General features: G+C 42.4%; 1 protein-coding gene across 1 annotated transcript in view; it reads left to right on the forward strand.

Annotated features, from left to right (window-relative positions):
- RFX4 (regulatory factor X4) overlaps window positions 1-16697 on the forward strand; it is a 96152-nt gene that overhangs the window by 10735 nt on the left and 68720 nt on the right. Inside the window, exon 2 of the mRNA XM_049822304.1 lies at window positions 8918-9004. Within this exon, the coding sequence (XP_049678261.1) occupies window positions 8918-9004 (87 nt within the window). The remainder of the gene's footprint in view (window positions 1-8917; window positions 9005-16697) is intronic.

The following is a 16697-nucleotide window of genomic DNA, read 5'->3' on the forward strand; positions in this document are numbered from 1 at the left end:
ATTTCCTTGGAGGGAAACCCTGCAGCTAAATCGGAGGCAATGATAGCATTTACATTGGTTCATGCAGCAGATCCTGAAGGACTGAGGATCTATAACACATCATGTTGTGGAAGCAGGAGGGTGCACTTTGCTGTATGCAGAGCTGGTGCTTGGAAAGCACATGATGTGTGTGATTATCTTCCTGATGAAAAGATTGGCTGCATGTTGCACAGCCGTGTAAGTTAAATGCGCTGGAAGAGCTGAATCGGTCAGATATTGGTGCCGCTAGCTTAAATGATCCTAGGTAAAGGTGAGGAAATGTCACTGCACTGAAATGGGACCAGGTGAGGTTCTCTTTGCTGTTAGATGAGGAATGGCCTTGATAAAGCAAAAATCAAGTGGCTATTTACTGGTCTGGTGAAACTTAATTTTCAAAATAAAACAATAGATAGCATCTGTGTGTGACTGGGTGAGGCAAAGTGCTACTCCCATTTAACATGCATACTGAGTTGGAAATGCAATAGCAATAAGATATACGATTCCAGAGAGGGGAAGATAGGACTTCAGAAGTCCTGTCTGATCCAGGTTAGAGGCTGCCCTAAACGCTGGAATCAATATGCAGAGGAATCTTGTGTTCTAGGGTTCCTGAGGGTGCTTGATCTACATTTGGCATGCAGCTTCTTAAGAAGAATACTGTTGACAGAGTACTTCAACAAGAGTATTACATTTAGATGAACTTCTGCATAGTACGCAGGGTAACAAGAATGCAACATCTCATAAATTCCAGTTTTCCTACTCAAGTATTCTAGAGGAGTTAAAAGATGATGAATTATGGTGCTTCTTGTTATAGTAGTTTAAATACAGCATGCCATTTTTTAATATACCTTATCAAATGGGTTAGCAGAAAATCTTCAGGAGTCAAGACCTGGCTAAACAAAACAAAAGAGGTCTCACAGATTCAAGAGAGTCATTCTCTGCATTCTTATGATATCATGGCAGATCTCACAATGTTTTACCAGAATCACGAGTCAAAGAAAAAAGAACAAAAACATTCCTGCCAACATCTAGTAAGCGCCTTGGACCAATGTTCATTAACCCTGAAACAGTTCCAAGAGAACTGTATGCCAAGAAACAAGAACAAAAGAAAGGACTGCAACAAGAGTGCCCGACATTTTCCCCTCTTGGAAATGAAATAAAAAGTTAGATTAGCAAACAAAGCACCAAGGTATCTGGCAGCTTGTCAGGGTAGCGGCTCTACCATCTGCACCAAGGCCATGTGTCAGTGTCATCCCTGAGGAGCAGGTCTCTTGGAAGAACAGAGGATGGCTATGCAGGACCAAGGAGGACACCGGCATGATTTCCTGTGGAGCTTGAAGATGTTCCTGACAGCTCGCATGCACCGACTGAAGGATATGCGCCTTGCCAGCCGATGGCACTGTATGAGGCAGCGAGGAGCAAAACCAGGCTCTGTGTGGCAGGTCCACCTCGATGGTTGAAGAGGAGCTGTTCTGTGAACTAGGAGTGTCTATGTGATGGGGTAATCGGCGGGAACAGCGGTTGGACGATGGCCCTGATATGGTCTCATAAACTTTTCATTTGACAATGGAGAGGAGGGAGATGACATCGCTTATGAAAGCCTAAATCTTAGAAAATCTCCATGTGTGTGGTTAGCTGTCCCTAATAGCTGTCCCTTGTTGTGCTTGATTGTAGTTGATTTTAGTAAGTTTAATGCCCTCCATGGGAGCCAGTAGCTGCCGAGCCCTGTCGCGTTACAAGCACACAGTTGTTCGTAACGTTGTGCAGAGGCCAGGCTAGGAGATCTTGCTTGGGTCTTGGTTTTACAGTAGATTGAGGTTTCAGAGAAAAGGCGAATTTTTTTTTGTTTGCTTTCTTTCAAGCAGTGCGGTCCTTGAAAAGCTTTGAATGTTCTGCTGTAACCAGCCCTCCCAGCACTCCAGCAGCATTACACTTCTCAGGTGGCAGATGTACCCGTAACCAGCAGTGCTGTGCTGCAAGGTGTGTGGGAGATTCAGAACACGAATCCTCTGCTTCTAGTCCTGTGCAGCAGGTACGAGAGCAGGCTGTTAATAGTTTGAGGGCCAGACATCAGGTTTATCTCCTAATCGTTACCTCTGACAGGAAGGGATAGTCTCTTTTGCCTTTAAGGGACTGTTTTAAACTAGTGATTTGTCTTCTAAGTTGGCATGACTAATTGAACCAAGACATTGAAATGTTATAAGGTGTAGTTTTCACTTGCACCAGAGAAAATATTAGATGTACTGGCTCATTTTTTTGCTTTACTTTCATTCATACGGCAGTTAGAAATTAGGTTTGCAGCATGCTAAGGGATAGTCAAAGCAGACAGACTGTTCAGACATTATGAATTTAACATCTGTAGAGGTTAGAAGTTCTCTGGCCACAGCAATGGTGCAACACAGACAGCATGAACACAGGGTTTGTTGGGTGGTGGCAAGTCTCAGCCATGTTCAGCAAGATAAGCTCTGCAGAGAAAAGCCTCGATGGATCATGCAGACCTCAGCATTTATTCTGAGCCAGACAGCAGAAGAAGCTGTCAGGGCAGTGATGGTTTTCATAAAAAAGAAAAGCTATAGAATATCATCCCATCAACTCCACTGAAAAAATTTGTGATATATATGTTATCTGGTTAGTACCATAGGCTAGCAAGCTGGAAACAGGAGGTTCCATGACCTTCAGCCAGCCTCCTGAGCTTTTGAGATACTGCTTTTACCTGCTAAATCTGCTGTTTGCAACCACTTTCCCTTGGCCTAACAGATCAGATAAGCAGCTAGGCAGTATTGCTGGCCAGCTTGGTACTGAGACACTTGGCAGAGACACTGCAGGAACTGATGAGTAACTCTTCCCTCTGAGAACGATGAACAAATAACTCGGAGGGGTGCTAAGACTCCACATGCATGACAGGAGTTCCTCCTCCATCACAGGAACTGTAAAATTAAGTCTGTCATCAATTCTGAGTATTCATTTTTCCAAAAGGTCCTCCTGTGAAGCCACTGAAATTTGGTAGTCCCTTTATATTTCCATTATCTACATTTGATATACCTTTTCTCACAGTTACTTTCTACTTTTTTCTACATCTACCTTGAGAAACTGGGGGGGGGGAAATTACAAGAGCAGCCATGAATAAAAATAAGGAGTTGGACTGTTGCAGCTGCGCCATCCAAGTTGGTACTCAGGTAGTAGTTTGGGTCCTGGCAAATCTCTAATTCTTATTCCACAGGTAGCTCTATTTCAGTGATGAGCAAACTGCAGAAGAAATGCTGTTGCTTCTGCAGAGCACTAGGTAAATTGTCATGCTTGTTGGCAAGCTGCTTTAAAATGTGCAGTATAGGAGCCAGTTTAGAGCTGAAGGTGTATGAGAGGGATTTCTGTGCAACTGCTAGGACTGTGGTGAAATAAGCATATGGAGATTGTGCAGACTCTGATCCTGTGATTACTACCAGCCTTAGCTATGTTTCTAGAACATGGGGACTCTCCTCTCGTACGATTTCAGTAAAAAATAGCAATTCACAATTATGCCAGTGATATGACCACATCCAGATCAGATGATATGGCATAACTGGGGAAAACCAGTGTAGTTAGTACCACTGTAGGGTACTGAGGTCGGGCAAAATGCACCTCAGATTGGGTGACCACGGTTTCATTCTGTCTGTAAAATCTCTTAATCTCCCTTCAGGACTCACACACATGCTCACAGGGCTGCAGCCAGTGGCTCTGGGTATGCTCACCTCCCAGCTGTGCGGCACGGCCCCTCCAGCTGCTTTTGCCATCCTGCTTGGGTGCCGAGCAGGACACTGGGGCTCTCAAAGGCCAGAAGAGGCTGTGATTACGGGTTGTGCTAATACTGCAGCATCTCTTAACCCTCCTGGCAGGACAGCAGCTGCAGAAGCTGCTGCTGGCTGTGATCAAGCCCACCTCCTCTTCCTCTTCACAGAGCGGAGCCCAGGTGGCTCACTCGCTGCTCTTGCTATGGCCATGCACATGTGGGAGCAATGAATGCTTTCTTTTCTGGGCTGTAAATATGCTAAGCCAATAACCATTATACAAACAAGAGGGAGTAATTATCTCATTAAACGTACTGGCAGTACGCAGGCACCTCTGCTGTATTCTCTCACCTCAACTGAGGCTCCGTAGGGTGTCTTCCAGGAGCAAGCCCTTCCTTCTGAAGGAGATAATGTATCAAAATAATTTGTCAAAGAAACACTTAAAAACCAGTTCATGCTTCTCTTTTCTGATAGTTCATGAAAGCTGCTGCCCCTGAGCAGCTCTCGTGTGTTTGCCTCTATTTCGGGGAGTCCCAGGTCTGCCTTCCCAGCTCAGTGTTTGAAGCACCATACAAATAAAAATGTTTGTTGGTGTGAAGAGCCTTGGTGAGGACAAGGGAAAGCCACGCAGGCCTCCGTTCTGCCAGCTTTTGAAAACAAGCTCAATTTAAACTTCTGTTATTAAAAGTGTGGTGGACACTTTTAATGGAAGAGGAATACTCTCATGCTTGAGGTTCAGTGGATGTGTCAGTCTTAGCAAGATCAGGATCAAAAAGAGAAGAGGCAAAATGAGGACCAGAAGTAGTTCCATAGTTCTTTCTAATCCATCTTTCATTGGGAACAATTTATATTTTTTGTTTGTGTCATAAGTTATTCTGTCAGAAAACTGACACTGGAAAAATTACTGTAATTTGAATAACCACCTCCTTTCCCTCATGCTGGAATCCTGCAGAAGATAATACAATGGATTTGTATTCAGTGGTATACAAAATTATGTAACAAAAATTGAAAGGCTGAAGGACATAGTTATGTGCTTCGTTATAATTCACTTTTGATCTTTGTGAAATGAAACAGTTGGTATAATATTTAAAAGTGCATGTTCAAAATGCCATTAAATACACCTTATTTGCATTCTTTGCTAATAAGTTTGTAATAGTTCCCATACTGTGCCTCAGTACAGAGTTATCAGTATGTGGCTACACTACATTTTACTACTAGATATTAATTAATCTATTTATTGTGCCTGGATGTTTTTTGGCTAGCACTGATCCTTGCTCAAACCACTGTGCTGGTACAACTGAGGGTACAGTATGCTGGGGCTCAGGGTGCGAAGGAGTCCTAGAGAGCAGGCAGAGGATATGCCTTAGGACTTGATACACTGAAAATGCAGCAAGTAAAAATACATCCTGTATATGTATTTTCTTTTGCGCTCACAAGTGCTTCCCACTAGAAATTTGTTTTTACTACAAGTTGTGTTAATGATTCATCATTGTTATCAGGTCTGATACGCACTTCAGCTTAATCACCACCTGAACTCTCCATTATTCTGTGACTGTTCCTGATGTGAAATCCTGTCTATGAGAAGTTTGTAAGGTCCAATCACAATAATTTAGGCTTTAATCACATAAACCCTTCCACAGCATGTGACTCAATGCTTGTCTAGAACAGTGGTGTAGTATGATTGGCATCAGCCTTGGGAGCAAGTGGTGAAACCTCAGCCTAGAGACACCAGGGGTTAGCCATGGGTCTCTTCCTCCGGCTCTGCAGCCGGAATGCCTGGGAGAGGCCGCAGTGCAGCCGGGTTGTACACCCGCGTGTCGTGAGGACAAGAGCGTTTGATGTGTACAGGGCTCTACCCAGTGGGTTTGTTGTGCTGGGGCAGGATCTAATGGTATTAACTCTGAAAGAACTTCTAAAAGTCAGACTTAGTTTTGACTTTATTTTGTTTGTTCTGCCTCTTTCTCTTTTCTTTGTTTTTGTTTTATTTTAGGCAGGTGCTATCATATCTGGGATCTGCGGGCTCCTGAAGGGAATATTTTAAGTTTCTGCAAAACTGTGGTTGTAATTTCTTTTAATACCTGAAGGCATTCTTATTAATATTGGGAGTTTAAAAGCTTTGTAAAAACTTTTTTTCTTTATACAAACAGTAAAAAATATCTACTTATTCAGTGAAGGTATTTATTAGAATACTTATTTATTTATACCCACATCACTCAGTTTCTGAGATAATACAGCCTTTAAATAGCTAGTTGGTTTTGTCACATTTTGTCACCTGCCAAATAATTTGACAAATTTGCCATAAACTCCCTGACATTTTCGCTCAAAAGAGTTAGTTTTCTTCATTCTTTGCTGCCAGACAGGTCATGTATCTTTTCAGGCTTGAAGAATTTCTATCAGCTATTTAAATGCAAGACCACAAAGACAAAGCCAGACTCAGGCTGCAGCGAGTTGAACCAGGGTGATTCAGGACCAAAGGAGTTGCAGCACATAATTAAACAGTAACTGCACCCTGCTCCAGAGACTTTATATCTTGCAGCGTAAACTGCCTGCTTTACCAATGAAAAAGGGGTACATGTGCAGTTTTTGGAGACAGTAAGTGAACAGGGATGGTGAAAATTGTTACCGAGTGACACTTAAAAAGTTTTTTTCCTACTATTTAGGCAGGGAACGTGACTAAAGATGGCTGCTGCCAGTTCCCTGTTGCCGAGGGAAGAGGATGCGTCCCAGCTTCCCAGCTCTCAGTGCCGGGAGGAAAAGAAAGGGCAGAGCTGGGCATCGGTCTCTCCTTGGCGCTAATGGCAGCCGCCTTTGCTTTTACTCCCTGCAGCTGGGCTCAGAGCCAAGGGAATTATATACAGCCATGGCTGTGTGCTGAAAGGAGGAGGAGGTAGGGTAATCTTTCTCAAGGCTTCTCACACCTCTCTCTGATGTTGTCCTCAGCAGCAAGTTTCTCTTCACTTCGTAGTGATCTGTGAGGATCCAAGCTCCTGTCCCGCAGCTCGTGGTGCTAAAATGGGAGAGGAGAGAGGCTCTTAGTTCAGTTTTAGGGCAGTAAAAGAAATCTGGCACGAAGCAGCCATATTGTTGTGTTGGCCTTTAGACAAGGAGGTGATACACCCCCACCCGATGCAGCCGAGCAGCATGAGAAGAAAAAGCCTCGAAGTTAGAGTCACCGCAGACTTGTGCGTTAGTAACTGAGCAGGAGCTGATCAGACAGCACAGGCCTCTGGCAAGTTTTAAGTTGCGGTGTCAGCAACCTTAAAGTGTTTTTCTTGTACAAGGCTGTGTTGAATTTGATGGGAGAAGAAATATCCTGAAAAAGCTACTGACAAAAAGAGGTATTTTTGCTGATTTTCAGAGAAGTACCTCAAAGGAGCGGGCTATAGGGAAGAGGCAGCGTGGTCATGAGGCTCCTTAGGCACAGGACAGTTTGGTGGTGAGAGGAAGACGCATGCAGGGACATGCTTGTACTGATGAAGGCAGCATCGCCGCGTGTTCCTGCTGTGAATACGCGGGCAAACAGGCAGAGGGAAGGGAATGGCCTGGAGCCGCCACAACCTCTCTTACGCTGCCTGAAAACCAGAAGCGCACAAAGCAACGCTGCCTGGAGTCTTATGGCAGGGCCTGGAAATCGACTCTGAAGGGCTCTCGGCAGACCCCTTCTGAAGTCCTACACAGATGCCATTGCCCTTTTGTTTGTGTGGCAGTGGAGTGTGTGTACAGAGGAATATATGTGGGTTTGTGCAACTGCCTGGGTTTAAAAAGCATTTTTTCTGCAGGATGTGTTTGGCCATGACTATTCATATATTTATTTATTGGCATCTAGTGCTGAAATGAAGTCATACCAACTTTTACCTTCTATAAACCAGATGGCCAGCTTTCCCAAGACACTGGGCTTCTGCTTTCCCTTCAAGCCTGCTGCTGTGATGGGATTTTTCTGGCTGGTGGACTGCTGCCTGCCCTGTGCAGGTAGCCTGATGTGTCTGGGGGTGGCTTATGAAAAGGAATCTGCAGCCGTTTCCGTGTCTTTGAAGGTGTTTCTGGTTCTGGCAGTTTGCTGACAGTGAGGCCTGTTTCCCCTTATTTCTTGTAGATCTCTTCACTCAGTGGGGTTATTTCCTGTCATAACTTGTGGGGTTACCTTGCAGCCTTCCCACCTTTCCCTTCTTTTTTTTTGCTTTCACTACAGAGAGCTCTGTGAGCATAAGTTCATTTCTGCCCACGTGCTTGCCTTTGAAAAACAATCTTATGAGGGAGGTCAGTTTATTGTAGCAATATCCAGGGACTCCAGGCAAACTCAAGGACTCGTATTTCATACTTTGTCCAAGGAAACATATAGGAAGGTACAACTTTTGCCCTGAAGACCTGTAACAGTAAATTCTGCTGAGCCTGGTACCTCCTCTAAAGTAATCGGGGATGTATGTTATAGCTTCCAGAAAGAACAGCAGAGTCAAATCAATGCAATGCTCTCTCTCATCTGACTGGTGGGAATAAATTGGAAGAGGGAGGACAGGAGTGGTTGAGCACCCACCACGGGTTGATGAAGGTTCGAGTAGCTCAGTGGCTGCTGACTCGCTATGTTGGACTCGTACCAGCGTGGAAAAGATCTCGGTAGGGCCTGGGACTTCACCAGGGTGAATGGGGTTGTAGGACTGGACTTCAGAGAGCACAGTTTGAGCCCTGCTGTAACAAAAGTTCACACGAATGATTGATTTTACACACATGAAGAGTGCTTTCAAAACCAGTGGAAATTACTCAAGTACATAAGTCTGCCAGACTAAGACTCAGAAATTAATGCAATTTTTGTGTTTCAGTTGCCCACATGAGATGATTTTTTCTCTTTTAAATGCATCATGTGATGGGGAGGGGAGACACTATCCTGAGGAGCTTTATTGTGTGGATGGAAGTGTTTCAGCCTCTGTCGTTTAAAACCAACCAAACAAAAAATGAAACTAAAAAGCAACAGTTAAGTTTGAAAGCAAGAAAGGACTTTCTTTTTAAATAACCTCAGACTGAGCATGTTTTAATAGAAATGCTAAAGAACACCATCTGTTGAAAACCGGTTTAGTTTTATATGTTGGAACTTTATTTTTATGCAAAGACAAACACAAAAAAAGAGCATCTTTGTTCTTTTGCAGAGAGTTGGATTGAACGATGTCTCAATGAAAGTGAAAACAAACGTTATTCCAGTCACACCTCTCTGGGGAATGTTTCTAACGATGAAAGTAAGTAACTTGTCGTTCATTTAAAATGAATGTGAACATGTCCAAGTGCTAATTTCCTGCTATATAAGTTGCTACATCTTGGTGATATTTTTAGTACTCTGTAGTTTGAAGAGTCCACTCACTTGACACAACCAATAGGTTGTGGGTTTTTTTTTTTCTGGAATATTTGCTATTTTGCATTACTTAAAAGGAAGTAATGCTATCTGTTAGTTAAAACAACCAGAAGCATTTGTGTGTCACTGAGTAAAGGTTGGATGACCTCTAAAATGTGCTGTTAGTATTAGCTCATGAGTAAAACAATCTGTTTTCCTTTTCACTGGTGAACACCATGTGGCTGAAATACAGGAAAAATTGTGCTGTTTTTCAATACTATTATATGTTATCATACATATAAATCTTTCTTTAAGAATTAAACAAACGGATTGAAAAAACCCACATATTAAATAATGATATTGTTTCCTTTTTAGAGGAAAAAATTATAAACCTAGCTGATTTTAAAATAGCTATTTTTTCTTGTCTCTTCTAGTTATACTAATTTTAGATCTTGACTTTTAACAACACCAGGTAATTAAAAAGACCCCAAAATACCTTAAAATAACCTAATTTATTTTAAAATTATAAGACATTTTTTAGTTTACCATTTAGTTTTCCCTGTTTATGCAGTTTCTGTTCTACTTAATTTGCCTAAAACAAAATACTATTTGCATTTGTTTTCCTCTCTGTGCTTCATATATTAGTTCATGTTACAATATATTAATGTGGACTGAATTATTTAATTCATGAAGACTCACATTTTCATAATATTCAAGCATGTAAGTTAAGAAAAAGTATTTTTAATAACTTCTTAATTGCTGAATGTCCCTTTTACATTTTTTGCATTTGAAGAGAACTACTTTATTTTGATGTTACAGTAAAATGATATGCCTTTCAGCAGAGTGTTTTAGTGGATCATGAAATTTGCTATATTGGGGCCCTACTCTTATTTGTCCAGGGATCTCTTTTGAGGCAATATCTCTTCTGAAGGAGAACAGAGGTGTTAGAAACATGGTATTTATCTGTGACTCCCAAGCTAAGAACAGTGGACAAGAATCCTTAAAGGCAGACAATAAAACTTGGACAGGTTTGGGGGTTTTAATTTTTAAAAATTAAGGAATTAGAACTTAGTTTCTCTTTAAGAATAAAATTGTACTGAGAAACAAAACCCATCTGCTTGTTAATCTGCATTTTACAAGAACCTGTGAGACTTATGGAATTCATTTCATTTTGATGCTACTGAGAAAGTGATGGAAAGAATCTGTAATGAATGAGATGTGACTTCAGACTCTTAATAGGGTCAGAATTCAGGATTCAACCCTATTGACTTTAGTGAGCTTTTCCTTAGACTCGCAGTTCAAGACAGTATTGTCAAGGTACTTATTTAGCACCACTAGCTATATTAAAAAAAAAGATAATGTCATAATTATAAGTCTCCTTCTATGTTCTGTTCTAGATCTGTTACCCTAAATAAGTTGTAGCAAAACTAGGGGTAGTTTGTTATATGTGCTTTCAGTTTAAATGCAAGCATGAGAAAACTTCCACATACCTAGGGACAATAAGAAGTGGACTTGCGTGGGTTAGCAAGAGCAGAGCAGGTATTTCCGACAATGCCATTGAGAAGATGGGTGGTTGTTCATTCTGTTTTCTGGTACTGGAATTAAGGGGCAAGAAATGATAATGAAACGTGGCAAATTTAGAACTGATAAAACAAATTTATAAATTAATTTATCCCACAATTTGTGTGCAGAAGACATTGTCACAGTATATAATGGAAACCCAAATGAGAATGAGTTGATTTCATCTAGCTTCCTTCTTAATAGCCAGTTCTTCCAGATGCTTCCTTTGCACTGATGCCAGCATTTCTGCAATGCAGATAAGAGAATTAATCCACCTGAAAAGTCATCCTTGTTTTGGGGGGTGAGGGGGGGAATGGGAGAGGGTGAAGAGGAAGGAGTAGGAAAGAAAAATAAGCCACTTGCCCAGAAGCAAGAAGACCAATAATCTGTGAAATCCAGAACAAACTAGAAGTTTCACCTTGGAAATCATTGCAGTATGTGTTCCTTTCCAGCCCTTGAGTTCTTTCTAACATTTCTCTAACAGTGCCCACACACCAACCAAGAAATTTCCAAACCATTGTGTCACTTTGTCCAGCCTCTGTCATACATTTACAAACAGCAGGAGGCAAAATGTTTTGAGAAAACCTATGTAACCCTATTTGATTTCTTCAGAACAGTGGTCAAATTGCTGTTGTCAGTGGAGCTCCAGTTTCCATCTGTAGCCAAGAGAAGGCATCATCCATCTTTCTCCTGACTAGTTTTTTTGTCTCTAAATATATTAGGTAGCTGTTGGCTGGACTCTACAAGAGAAAATGTGCATTTGATGGGTTTTTTTTTTGTTGTTTGGCCTTGCATCCAGTGAGGACTATGAGAATTTGCACTGTGAACTGATAATGTTCTTTCTTGTTATCATGCTTGCTCTCGTGACTATGTTTTTCCTGGGTGTGTTAGAGTTCATAGGGTTTCAGAACAAGAGTAATAGTTTTGCGGGTCTCCTTTTCTACAGTTGAAGTATGCTACAGAACCATACTTCAGGCCACAGGGGTCCTTTGCAATCTTCTATTCTCACTGAGACACCTCCAGGCCTCTTGAGCCTGTATTACATTGTGAAGGGAAGCAATGACTCATAGCTGTGTATTCCCATGGTCTCGCTGCTTCTTGGGGTGCTTCTTACGCTCTTAGAACCTTTTATGACCTCTTCCAAAACACAGCTTTTGCAGTCTAATATAGAAATTCTAGGTAAATTTTATTTCGGTTTCCAGGTTTTTAAATGTTTTTCCTTCCACCACTTCCATGCTCTACGTGTTAGTCAAAGGATCCACATGAAAAGGGAATGGTACAACCTCATATCTAATAATTCCACCCCGCCCCGTGTGTCATCCTTCCCCCCCGCCCCCCCCCCCCCCCCCCCCAACATTTTCTGTGTACTGTGTGTTGAGCCAGGATTTCCAAATTGAAATAGGGGTCTGGAAGAATACAAATCAAGGATAATGAAAATTTCAGCTTCAGTTCCATGGGGAAGGAGTCATGACGTTACATGATGAAGTGGAAGGGTTGCTTGTCCAAATTTTCTTGCATATTTAGAAATGTGAATGTGTAGACAGTTCATATGAGATAAAAGATTCAGACCACTTCTTGCACTTAAAGCAGTGTTCAAAAACCATGTTCGAACTGGCTGAAATGGAAGATTTATCCAATAGTTTTTCTTTTTTTTGTTTGAACTAACCTCTTATTCTTCCATTGGGGAAAAAAAAATGTTTAAAAAAGAGCTACATGATTTCATTGAAATTTTCCTTAGGGAAAATGACTTATTTTTCAATCATACCTACTCAATTAGAACTATGTTCCCATGTTTCTCAGATGGTTTTAAAAAATCCCACTATTTTAAAAGCATGGAATACATGCTAATGAGCCTGAATCTTATTTGTGGCTACATGTAAGTAAGAGACAAGGTAGCTTCTTACTATCACTTAATTTTAATTAAGGGCAAATCACTTTTAAGAAAAGTCAGAACCTGGACTGCAGGGGCTGCAGAGGAAGAGGCTATTCCTCTGAAAGGTGTGGAGCTACCTGACCTAAGGGATGGATTTTATCCATATAAAGCTACTAATAACATATTAGCTCCTCAGGGGTTCTCTGAGACTCACAGAGGCAGCGCTGGAAAGTATGGGACTGTTCTATTATCTCCACAGTGGAAAGCGGAGGTTTAACTCCACTTTAGTTACGACAAACAGACTAACATCAACATTTTAGAAAAAAGTGTACAAATGCAGGGTCTTCACTTTGTGGATGTTCCACTTACTGTGTTTAAGGCAGCGTGCTTAAAGAGGTGCTGTACATAGATCCTATTGTCTTCATGTCTTGCTCCAAGAAGCAAGAAATCCCTTGAGCTGTACCTAAAAACAGACAGCAGAAGTTAGAGGATACTACTAAGAGTTCGGGGAAAGCCACAAACATATGCACAAGGTACAGACAGAACTCTGCTCTGGTGGCTTTGAAACAGAATTTTGAAAGGAGAAAGATGGAGCTGTTAGCAAAGAAACTTCCATGGAGTTTGGGAAGAAAAAGATTCTATGATATCTCTGGGAGCCAAGAAATAGTATTTTTCTAGTACATTGTTGATCCCAGTTTTTAATCTTTGAAGGCCTCTTCTGTGCTGAGATTTTACTTGCAACTGTCTAAGCTATTACGTGCTTTCAGCTTGCAACAAGTACCAAGTTTCCCACCTAACCAGGTACCTTGAAGACACCTTTTCTTGGAATGCTGGGAGTCCTCCTACTGGCAGTGGAGTGAGATCTGGTCCCAGCAAATGGTATTCTCCCTGAGGTGCTGTGCAGCTGCTGTGTTAGTGAACGCTTGCAGCTGTGCACCAGGAGCAGGATTTTTCCTTGAGACTGCAGGTCCTTTTGGATTTGTCACAGAAGAATTGTCAGCTCTGTTCTTTGACAGTACCTCGAAGCGAGACTTCTTTTCAGTGTCTTTATTTCCTTTCTTTACAAAATAGATTGGATTTTAAAAGTATTGAATTTCAAAAGGTATGGGTTCATTTTAATCTACAGTGTTGTTCTGATGGGGACTGATAAAATATCAGGCCAAAAAGTAAGGGAAAACAGCATTTCTTACCTCCTTCATGCTGTACAAACAGATCTGGGATCAGACCTGCGTCAAGAGTTACACAGGACATTCCCAGATCAATAGGGAAGCCATTAAGCACTCTGCTACCAACTAAAATATAAGGAATAGGGACATTTATTATTTTCTGCTAGTCAGTTATCTGATGAGATTATATTGTTAAAACTATGCAAAGTAGAATAAAGTGCTTGTATATGTAATACTGGTAGTTTGTATTTCTAGGTTCCCTCCATTCCTATACCATGTGCAATTCTTTCCATCTATTTAACAAAAAAGTGAAAATAAATATTGTTTTCTGAAAATAAATATTGTAGCCAACACTTGGTGAAAATGAGAAACATTTTGGCTGACAGCTGGTCCATTGGCAGAAAACAAACGAATGAAAAGTTTTGTTTTCTAGTACAGAGGCTTGATTTGGGGGGAGACAAGCACTAACTGTGAAAAACTTAGTTTTGTTGAAAATCCAGTTGTTGAATGGGTAATATTTTGATGGAAAATGGTGCTTAAAGAATTTTTTTTTAATAATTTCAAGGTCCATCATTCTCCTTCTTGGTTTTAAGGGACAGTAAGTGGAGGATGCTGAAGAGTCTTGAAGAAGGAAGCAGACATACCTGAGGCGTGAAATTTAAATTGCAGTTTATGACCTTATTGTTAGTTTGTGTTGTTAAAACATATCCTTACATGGGAGGAGCTGAGTATGGCTGGCTTGCAGTGTGTCTGAGGGCAGGTTAGGTAAAGCACCTGCTCACAGGTGCTCACTCTTAATGCGAGTGAAAAACAGCTGGGGGAGGGATGGAAGGGATGTAGAGACTCTAATATTGTATAATTTAGATATTGGCTTGATGTCTGATTGAGTGCCACATATCCAGGGGAAAATTAAGTCTAGTTAGGGCAGGTGAAAGCCATCTAATAACAGACCTTTGAATATTAGCCCCCTTAAATCAAGATAGATAAGAAAAACTTTTATTCCAGGGAGGGGGGAGTTGTACCTCTTGGTTTCACAGGCAGAGGTTTAGGATTTCTGCATCTTGGTTAGACAAGGGGTTATTTAGTTCAGTGGCTTTCAGCCTTTCCACTTTGCACCCCCCTAGCAATTTCCAGCGAGGTAGAAACCAACTGTATACTGAACTTAAACCAGTGGATGTTAGGCTTTGACACTGACATAGAACATACTGATTCAGAAAACAGATGACTTTCACCTGGGGTGCAATAGTCTTAATTTGAAGAAGATGGGAGTGGGGTACAGGAGGAGGACTGGGACCCCACATGCTGCTGATGCCTAAAGGCAGCGGCTTTGGTGGTTGTACCTTGCCATGGTGTCTCCCTCCCTGCAATGGCGAAGGCCTGAATCCCTCTGGTCGGTAGAAAGGCGCTGCAGTGTCCTGTGTTATGGGTCCCTGTTGGTGAGAGCTGTGTATGACTGTCAGCTGTAACTTTCATGACTAAAGCAGGGGAAAGCCTCCCCTTCCCTCCCAGCCAGTACTCAGTACTGCAACGCTGCTGAGATGAACTGTTCATGACTATCGCCCTTTCATTTTTACCTCAGGAATGGTTGGGAGGCCACCAGCTGCTGGGCACCCACAGGGCTTTGCCAGGCCAGGCTGCTCATGGGTGAAGGAAGCTGCAGCAGCTTCTGTGCCCCAAGCCTGGGAAGCCGCCATAATTCCTGTGTGTCCCTCCCAGCCTATTTTTTCCCTGGCTGGGCCGGCCAGGAAGACACAACAGCATGAGGGACTGGACTGGGGTCTGGTCAGGCCACCTGCGGCTTGCCCCTCCATGTCAGGGGGCCTTCCATGCCAGGGCTCACTTGCCCTCCCAGCAGGTGCTCTTGCCTCTCTGAGCCAGGCTTCCCCATCCCCTGTTGCCTGGAAAACCGTGAAACTCAACCCAGAAGGCTCTTCCCACCAGAGAGCAGGGCAGACATGGCTGCCCCCTCCTCCCCAAGCCTCTCCTCAGGGAAGGCTGGAGCTGGGTGAGCTCTGCTTAGGGTGTCTGTGCTGTCAATTAAGGGCAAGAAGGGAAAAAAAATGGTCAGTGTTGTGAGAAGGGATGGCCCCGACTATTTTATCCACCCAGTGGTTTAAATCTGTGCTGCACGGCTCTGCCTCCTGCCATGGAGAAGGCATTTGTCCTGTGACGGGCGAGGCTGGGGGACATTGTTGAGCAGCAGCGGCCTGCGGCAGCCACGGCAGCTCGGCATTCAAGCCCTGTGTGCCCAAGGTTTGTTGCACGCCGACCGTTTGTTTAGGAAAAACAAATGAAAAACACAATTTAAAAGTGATTTGAAATGTGTATGTTGGTCCTATGCGCTGAATAAAAGCGGGCCCCTGAAAGGGAGGGAAGGAGTGTGCAGTCCAATAATTAGAGGCCTATTGTCATGCAGATGCAGAAGAGGGGCTGTGCACAGTGTCTGGGGTAACTGTAAATCTGGATTTTCCTGACATTCAGGGGACCGGCCTCGCAGGCTAAAGGGTGTTTGGTTAACACAACTTGCCTTATATGTAATGGAAGAAATATTGTGGTGTGAGGACTGAAGACAATGTTTTCCAAAGTGGGGTTTTGTTTATGTGCGTTGGTTCTTGGGACTGCACAAAAGGCCTCCCAACAGGGTCTGACATTCAGAGGAGGTAGCCCGGCTCCCTTAAGATTCAGTATCCTAAAGGGTCACTTTAATAACTTCTAAAAGTTAATTGTATGAAGAAATGAAACTTGGAGCATGGTGTACAGGCACAGTGGTTTACCTCATCGTTCAGGTACCAAAGCCTTCTGCACTTACTGCTTTCATCAGGGACAAAGTTGTTAAAATACCAAACTGTGTTTGATACAATGGTGTTTCCAAAACTATACCCTTCTGGAGATGCTGGTTGTGCTTCGCTCCAGCTTTCACCTAGGTACGTTTCATATGCTTCACAAATCACCCTTTAATAGGAATTACTCTATACGTACTTTCATATTGTTTCAAAAGAACT

The sequence above is a fragment of the Accipiter gentilis genome, chromosome 18, assembly GCF_929443795.1.
Source record: "Accipiter gentilis chromosome 18, bAccGen1.1, whole genome shotgun sequence".
Classification (NCBI taxonomy): domain Eukaryota; kingdom Metazoa; phylum Chordata; class Aves; order Accipitriformes; family Accipitridae; genus Astur; species Astur gentilis.